Source organism: Pteropus medius, unplaced genomic scaffold (genome assembly GCF_902729225.1).
Source record: "Pteropus medius unplaced genomic scaffold, Ma_sr-lr_union100, whole genome shotgun sequence".
In the NCBI taxonomy this organism is placed as follows: Eukaryota; Metazoa; Chordata; class Mammalia; order Chiroptera; family Pteropodidae; genus Pteropus; species Pteropus medius.
Window position 1 is genome coordinate 110,895 of NW_024352839.1, and position 9,150 is coordinate 120,044.

The 9,150-nt window shown below is 43.5% G+C and overlaps 1 protein-coding gene across 1 annotated transcript; it reads right to left on the reverse strand.

Annotated features, from left to right (window-relative positions):
• Positions 1 to 632: 632 nt before the first annotated feature.
• On the reverse strand, positions 633 to 8,523 carry ZNF211 (zinc finger protein 211). The gene is given in 5 exon segments (XM_039850150.1): positions 633 to 1,934; positions 1,937 to 2,773; positions 6,843 to 6,969; positions 7,596 to 7,634; positions 8,196 to 8,523. Coding segments are annotated over 5 exon segments (1,674 nt in total). The 5' UTR covers positions 8,229 to 8,523; the 3' UTR covers positions 633 to 1,296.
• Positions 8,524 to 9,150: the final 627 nt, after the last annotated feature.

Sequence of the window (9,150 nt, forward strand, 5' to 3'; positions counted from 1 at the left end):
TTGATTTCCTGCCTGTGTAGCAATAGCCTTTCAGTGAATATCACAGAAAGGCTATGGGATTCCATAAAACCAATAGCTTATTTTCTTTGAAAATGACCCTGCTACAAAAGATAAACATGCCTGGAGGTCTTGAGAATCTCTGTGCACATTGATCCTTCAGAGTCACAGTGACTGGAGACTTTTTGATGCAATTTTAGCAGGGGCACACTCTATCTACTTTGCTGGTCTCCACTCCAGTGTTAAATACCAATTATGGTTCCCCAAGTCCCTGTATTCTTACAGTGACACTAGCCTAGTGAATTCTGGGTATCAGGACACATGGCTCCTTTGTAAACCTTGGGTAGGGATTCCCCTCAACACTACTGAGCATCATGTGATATCAACTGTGAACAAGAAAAACAATTCATGTTCCCAACAGCACTTGAGGTTGTCATAATTTTCTAATTCCTCAGGGTATTCCTTGGGCCCATTAAAAAATCCTGACACTCGGTCCACAAATGAGGACCACAAAGCCCTGCAGTTTTTCCTAGAAGACCCTGGACAACAATGTGTATTAGGCCAAAACTGGAAAGAGAGGTATATTCTTCCATCATACTGTAATGTCATCTCTGAGGCACACAGAGCATTGAACATCCACAAAAGTTGTTTATTCCTTAATTCTGGCATAGCCAAACTATTTTCAAATTATCTCACGCAGTGAATACAAGATCAAAAGTAGAATAAACAATGCTGCCTTTATTCTTGCAAAATCCAAAGCAATATGTGGCAGGGTTTTCAGATTGGTGACTTGGAGGCTGGGAAAATCCAAAATAAGTGTCACATGAAAACTAACATGTCCTTAAAATGTAGCCATCTTGCCAAGTCATCAGCAGAACTCAGATGGGGTCTACTGGGTCAAAACTGATTTAGGTCCACGCCCTAACTTGTAAAAGTGAAAGGAATGAGGACCCCAGAAGGGCTAAGACTACTCAAAATTTCCTCTAGGAAATGGGTAGGAGACAGAGGTCACCTTCTCTGTGCTTGTTAGGGTAGTAATTGATGCACCCTGTGTGAACCTGCCAGGTGGCAGAGGTGAAATGAATTATGTCACAGAAACTGGCAAGGGCCCTGCGCAGGTTACAAATGTCATGCAGCTCCTTTAAGATTCCCACATACCTGAAACTTAAAAGAATCTCCCCCCAGTGAATTTTCAGATGTATGGGTTTTAATTCAGGTTACTGGCTCCCTGACAAGTTCTCTCCTCAGTGTAATTATACTGAAAGGGAGCTGCACATTCCCTGCACATCCCCTGCACATCTAAGATCTTTCTCCAGTGTGAAGTCTCTGGTGTTGAATGCGGTCAGATTTGCAACTAAATGACTTCCCACATTCGCTGCACTCATAAGGCCTTTTTCCAGTGTGAACTCTCTGGTGTTGAATGAGGCTAGAGCTTTGGCTAAAGGACTTCCCACATTTCCCACACTCATAAGGCCGCTCTCCAGTATGAACTCTCAGGTGTTTGATGAGGTTAGATTTGCAACTGAAACACTTCCCACATTCACTGCACTCAATAGGCCTTTCTCCAGTGTGAACTCTCCAGTGGTTCTTGAGGTTGGAGCTATGGCTAAAGGATTTTCCACATTCTCCACATTCATAAGGCCTTTCTCCTGTGTGGACTTTCCGATGTGAACTGAAGCTAGAACTCTGCTTAAAAGATTTCCCGCATTTACTGCACTCATAAGGCCTTTCTCCAGTGTGTAGTCTTTTGTGGTGAATGAGGCTGGAGCTTCGGCTAAAGGACTTTCCACATTCAATGCACTGATGAGGCCTTTCTCCAGTGTGAACTCTCCGGTGGTAAATGAGGCTGAAGTTTTGGCTAAAAGATTTCCCACATTCACTGCACTCATAGGCCTCCTTTCTCCAGTGTGAACTCTGATGTTGAATGAGGTTGGACCTTTGCTAAAAGATTTTCCACATTCCCTGCACTCATAGGGCTTTTCTCCAGTGTGAACTTTCCTGTGGCTATTGAGGCTATAGCTTTGGCTAAAGGATTTCCCGCATTCATTGCACTCATAAGGCCTTTCTCCAGTGTGAACTCTCTGATGTATAACAAAGCTGGAGTAGTAGGTAAAGCGTCTTCCACATTCGCTGCACTCAAAAGGCCTTTCTGCAGTGTGAACTTTCTGGTGCTGAATGAGGTTACATCTTCGAGTGCAGGCTTTTCCACATTTGCTGCACTCATAAAGCCCTTCTCGAGTGAGGACACTCTGGTCCTGAGCAAGTGTGTCCATGCAGCTGAAGGCTTTCTTGCATTCTCCCCAGTTGTGATAACTTTTTCCACTGTGAAATTTGGCCTCACACTCATTACTCCTGTTTGGATTCTCCCCAGCATGAGAGATCTGTTGATGAAGAAATCCCAGGCTGGCTAAAAAGTCCTTTCCAACCTCCTCACAGGCAAAGGGCTTCCCTGATACATGGACTGTGCAGCTCTTTGTACATGAAGCTCTGTCCATGGAATTTCCGAAGGAAATCTCTCCAATGTGCTGCCCCTGGTACTGCTGAAGGTTGGCTGTGAAACAGAATCGTTTCTCACATGTGTCTGTCTTCTGCCCAAAATGTGCTCCTTGGTGCTCGGCCAAATGTGAAATGTCTTTCAAGACTGGGCCACACATCTCAAAGGGCTGGGCCTTCTGGGGAGATGAACCTGCCTTAAGAATCCTGATCTGTGACTCTCCTTCTACAGAACTGCTCTGTTCAGAAGCTGCCTCCTTACCTTCTATTCCACTCCAACAACCTGAAAACAAAGAAGTGACAGAGAGATACATGTTGACTTTTTTGAGGGAGGGCAAACCATCACAAATATACATCTGACACATTAAAGAACCAATCCACAGGGCTATTTCCAGGAAAAGGGAGTTGGAGTCAGATTAAGGAAGCAGCCGCTGTGCACTACTGGGTCCCTAAGGTCACAGAATTGGGCAGGCCTCATCAGGCACAAGACATAGAAAAAGGGAGTGGCCCAGGGGTGAAAGGCACATTCTACAACTCATTCTTCTGTCCATGGCTATAAGCTGGTATTATGTGATACTGTACAGAATTCTATATCTAGGCCCATGAAAAACTGATTAGAGCAAAGTAACTGGTGTTCAAAAATTATTAAAAGATATGTGCACACTTTAGGACACACCAATACTGGAAAGCACTATGGAGAAAATGATGTGAGGGATGAGTGAGATAAGCAGCCCAGAGGATGGAGGGTAGCCCTGGGCTAATGACAATGACATGCTGGCAGTATCAAGAATGGAAAAAGAAAGGTAGAGTAAGGTGTGTGTAGCCATTGGTAATGGCACCTAAACATAAGTTTAAGAAGATAGGATCTTGGTATGATGTGAACAAAGTGCTGACGTCACATCCTCCAAATGCCATTCACCTGGGTCAGGCCCCCTCTGAGGCATTCTTGTTGAGCTTGGAGATAGATCCATTCTGTGGAGCACAGAGGACTCCTTCCCTAGACCAAGTTGAACAACTACTCGGGACCTAGATAACCCAAATTGTAAGGGAAAGATAGATCAGTGGCCAGTACTGGCCCAGAACAACTCAGCACACAAGAAATCACAGGAAAGATATTTAAATATTACAAAAAGTGCCTCTGGGAACAGCTAGAGAGAAGATAGTGGAGTAGGAAGCATCAGGAATCTGTCTCCCAACTTAGACAATGATTACACTGGCAGAATCAACCTAACTTAACAATTTTGCAATTCTAGAGCCTACTGAAGGCTTGCAACATTCTAAATTAATTTAATTTTGGTCAATTTCAGCTCTTTGCATGGTATTGGTTACCGATTTCCCAACTCTCCTACTTCCCCAACTCTGAGCCCAGGAGCAGGTAGCCATGTACATATACCTGGAGAATCCTGCAGAGGTCAGGGTGGGACCCTATCCTCTAAGTATCAGGAATCTGTGCTCTGCCTTATGCTTCTGATGGTGGAGATGCAACAAAGATCTGAGCAGCTATTGTTGCAAACCATATCACCACTGTTGCAAAGCCCCCACCTCACTGGTGGAAGTGACTTTGCAGAGAATTAAAACAGGAGGCATCTATTCCTTCCATCCCTCACCCTAAATTTTTCTTGTATTCCCCATTTGGGAGGCAGAAATTTAAGGACTAGGACATTCAAAATCAATCACATATGTGAGGGAATTTAGAATCACCATGCACGCCAAGGGAAAGGCATAGGCCCAGAAAAAACCTGCGAAGACCTTTTAAGTTTACACCTCAGACTTATCTCTAGCACAGGGATACCCTATAACCATTAAGCAAACAACAACAACCCCTCCCTCCATAGCAAACCCTGGGGAAAGGGGAGATCAAGTATCTTGAGTTACCACAACATAAGACATAAATGTCCAGTTTTCAACAACAACAACAACAACAACAACAAAGCAACAGGAAACTATGGCCCAGTCTACAGAAAAAAAAAATCATGAGAAACTGACTAAGAAAGACCAGATGGTGCATTTACTAGATAAAGACTTTGAAACAAATAATTAAAAGATGGGCAAAGAACTAAAAGAAAATGTGGATAAAGTCCAGAAAATGTTGCATGAGCAAAATGGAAATATCGATGAAGAAATAAACATAAAAAAGAATCAAAAAAGAAATTTTGGAGCTGAACTGTACAATGACTAAATGAAAAAATCACTAGAGGGATTCAAAAGCAGATTTAAGTAGGCAGAATCAATGAACTTGAAGATATCAAATCTGAAAACAGAAAGAAAAAATACTGAACAAAAGTGAACAGAGCCTAAGGACCTATGGGATACCATCAGGTGGACCAGCATATGCAATGTGGGAGTCCAGATGAAAAGAGAAAAAGGCAGAGAACTTATCTGAAGAAATCAGATCTGAAAACTTGCCAAATTTGTGTCTGTGGATACATGACTGTTATGGTTGCACAACACTGAGGATATACTAAATGCCACTTAGAATTGGTATTTTTTGAAAATTCTGCATTTCAATTCTCTGGTTCCAAAATTTTGTTCCTATAATTTCAAGTAGCTGGATTGCAAGAAGCAGTTGGTATCCACTCATTCCTTTGCTGAGTTAGCTCAAAAATTATTTAAATATATGAACTAAAGAGAGTGGAGAAAAGAATAAAGATCCCTGAAATAAACTCTTGCATATATGGTCAAATGATTTCCAACACGGAGGACAAGCCCATTAGATGGAGAAAGGACAGACTTTTAAAAACATGATGCTAGGAAAACTGGATATGGACATATGTAAGAATAAAGTTGGACTTTTACATAACATCATATACAAAAATTAACTCAAAATGGATCAAAGATCTAAACTTAAGAGTTACAACCATAAAATTCTTAAAAGAAAACAGTGGAAAAGCTTCATGACATTGCATGAGGCAATAATTCCTTAGATATGACATCAAAGGCAGAGGTAACACACAAAAAAATAGACAAACTAGACTTTACCAAGATGAAAAACTTTTGTACAGCAAAGGACACTGTGAAAATAGTAAAAATGCAACCCACAGGATGGGAGGAAATATTTGCAAATCGCATATGTGATAATGGATTAATATCTAGAACAATATCGAAAATTTCTAAAATTCAACAAAAATAGTAGCAAACAATTTGATTTAAAAATGGCCAAAAGACTTAACTAGACATTTCTTTACAGATATACAAATAGTCAATGAGCACATGAAAAAGTGCTCAACATGACTCATTGTTAGGGAAATGTAAATCAAAACCAGGAGATACAACTTACCCACGAGAATGGCTATCATCAAAAAAAACAGAACACAAGTGTTGGCAAGGATGGAGAAATTGAAAACTTTGTGCACGGCTGGTAGGAATATAAAATGGTGTATGAAAATATGGATATTTCCAAAGAATTCCAAAGAATTAAAAATAGAATTATCACATGATAATTCCAGTTCTGAGTACATACCCAAAAGAACTGAAGTAAGGACACTAAAAATATTTGTACATCCATGTTCATAGCAGCATTATTCATAAGAAACAAATGTCCAACAATGGATGAATGAGTAAACCAAATGTACATACATACAATAGAATGTTATTCAGTCTTAAAAAGGAAGGAAATTCTGACACATGCTATAATATAGATGAACCTTTATCTAAGTAAATAAGCTAAGTAAAATACGCCAGATGCAAAAGGACAATTACTATGTGACCTGACACATATAAGCTACTTTGAGCAAATTCACAGATACAGAAATTAGAATGGTGGTTGCCAGTGGATGGTGGGGGGTACTATTTAATGGGTAGAGTTTCAGTTTGCAACATAAAAAAAGTTTTGTGGATGCATGATTGTGATGGTTGCAAAAAAATGAGAATGTACTAAATACCACTTAGAAATGGTATTTTTTGTTATGTATATTTACCACAAATGAAAAATAAAGAAACTCGAAGGAGGATCTTGTAAGAACAGTCTGTGAAAGTAGTAACCATGTAAGTGACTACAATTTCTAGCAAAGTCAGGGATGAATCAATGTCAGGTACAAGAAGGAAGAGATATATAATATCTAGACAGTAACCCAGCAAGGGAGAGGGCGAGACAGTTGAGATCCATTAGGCTAACTTTAAGACGACTGATCCCCGAATCCTTCCCTGAGAGGCTTTGGAGAAGGAGGTGATGAGGTGGTAAAGGAAGAGTAGTAGGCATGTGCTTGGCCTAGACCTAATAACCATGGAACATACCCAGGAAACTGGAGAAGGAAGCAGTGTCCATGGTTCAAATATGAGAGAGACAAAACTACCTCTAGGGAAAAGAAAGGCAGAGCCTCACCCAGGGCACAGAGGTGGATGTGAGGGCTTACCCAGGGAGGACGTAAGTACCAAGTTCTCCAGCATCACATCATGGTACAGGCATCTCTGAGCTTCATCAAGAAGATCCCATTCTTCCCAGGAGAAATACAGAGCCACGTCCTCAAAGGTCACACATCCCTGCCAGGATAGAGACAGATGAAACCACGAACAGCCTTACTCCTAAAGACCCACAATCCATCTCCCCACACACCTACCCCATGTCCATCCTCCTCCCAAGATCTCCAAATCAGAGGATCTACCAGATTCTGGTGCCATTCCTATCTTCTCTCACACTCTCCCATTAATCACTCACTCTGTTCCCCTTTTTCTACCCTGTAACCGAATGGAGCCTATTAAGCCCTAAGTAAGATGACCTCCCTCCTCTGAGCCAGACTCTCCCACTGGCTCCAAAATAGAGACCTAACTTAATAGGCAAGTCTGACTCTTGCCCACTCCCTCTTTTGTTTTCACCAGGGGGAAAAAAAAAAAGAAAGAAAGAAACCTGCAATTCCCTGAACCGGCTTAGCCTCATCTCCAGGAAGTTCACATACTGTGACCTGTCCCTGTGAGAAGCTTCCACATCTCTTTCCATTGATGGCCGGAAATGGGAACCCCTCCATATAATACCTCGCCTAGACTAAAGCCCTTGAGCTTGACTCCAGGGTCTCCAAATCCAAGGGCTGGGAGAATGGCAGGTGAAGTCTTATGACACCACAGATCCAGAATGGTTGAGACAGCTGAGGGATTGGGAAACTTTGACTTACCTGCTCAGGTTCCAAAATCACTTCTGCAGCCACAGAGACCTGTGGAAAAAGTCAGATCTTAGATGTCACCGTGGCAGGATTCCAGGGGCTCAGGTCTTCCCTGTACCCCTGTGAGGCACCAGAGCCAGATAGCCTTGGCAAACTGTCTAACCTCTGTGTTGCATCTCACCAGTTGTGTGTCCTCTTAAAAGGACTAAATTCCCAGCGCCTCAGTGTTCTCATCACCCCTATAGTCTCTTCTTCTATCGAACAGACTTTGGGGGATTTTTCAAACCCTATTGTGTTAGATGACGTCTCTTTTCTTCAAAATTCTCAATGGCTCCCAGGGCCCTGAGAAGGAAGGTACTCAGTCTGCCACTGCAGTGCGAATCTACCAAAACTGTTTCCTGCAGAAGGTTCCCGAATCCTCTTTCCACGTCGTCACACAACCGGTCTCTCCTCCTGTGACCCTCTCTCACACCCCGTCACCCAGATGTCACCCACGCGCGTCTCTCAGTTCCGGACACCAGGGCCTGGGCCGAGGACGCGAGCAGTGCGCACACGCGGGGCTTTAGGGTTCGGGGGGCTGAGGGCAGTGAGGCCCGGGGTACGCACACTCACCTGAGGCGGGCCTCTGAGCACGGCTGCCGCCATCGAAGCCTCTGGGCCGAATGGAGTGGTGACAGCCGAGTAACGGGGGAGGGCACCCGGGCATCCGCACTCGGCACCGACGTCCCGAGGCCGGCCTCCCAGGCGGCGATGTCCCCGGCCCTAAACCCGCCTCTTTGTGCAGTGGAACAAAGCCTCCTCTCGCCTCTTGTCTGTCACTTCTGCCTCCACCTGACGAGTGGGAACCGGAGCCCTAGACCCGATAGAACGGATGGAGAGCCACTAAAATGACCGCCACGAACAGGCCGGAAGCCCCCCATCAATGCGGTTCGCCCTCAGGGAAATACCCATTCCTGGACTTTCATTGGCTTAATGCCACTGCCGCTCAACGCATAGCTTTCTGGGTAATGTAGTTCCCACAGAACTGGACCTTACAGTACCAGAATATTCCCGGAGAAACAGTCAAGTAGGCCTATAGGCCGCTGGGAAATGACCTTACTATACTTGTAGGATGTGAGAGGGGCTTCATTTTTTTTATAAAGAGTCAGCAGGCCGATTTCTGAGGAATTTTAAATTCTGCTGACCCCTGAAGTGGTCTCGACATTTCAGACTCCGTGAAGCTGACTCAAGTTTACACCCGCTGGTAGTTGGAAGGAAATAAACCGTATCTTACTGCTTTTCAAATACATGCTGCATGAATCGTTAACGTAGGTTTTGTGAGCTTTAGTAGGTTCCGTCTGAGACCCGCCCTGCTGCCGCAAAAGGCATCATTCAGGGCCATGATGGAGATGACAGAGGAGGAGTATTAGGCAGCCCTGAAGCAGACGGACAAGGCAAGATCTGGGCCTCTAATCACCACAGAAAATGTCTCTCCCACCTGTATGTTCTGTGATTGTGCCCAGTGCAGTAAGAATAACAGTGTTATCCATAAAACATAAAACTATTTTATACATTCTAATGTTAAATA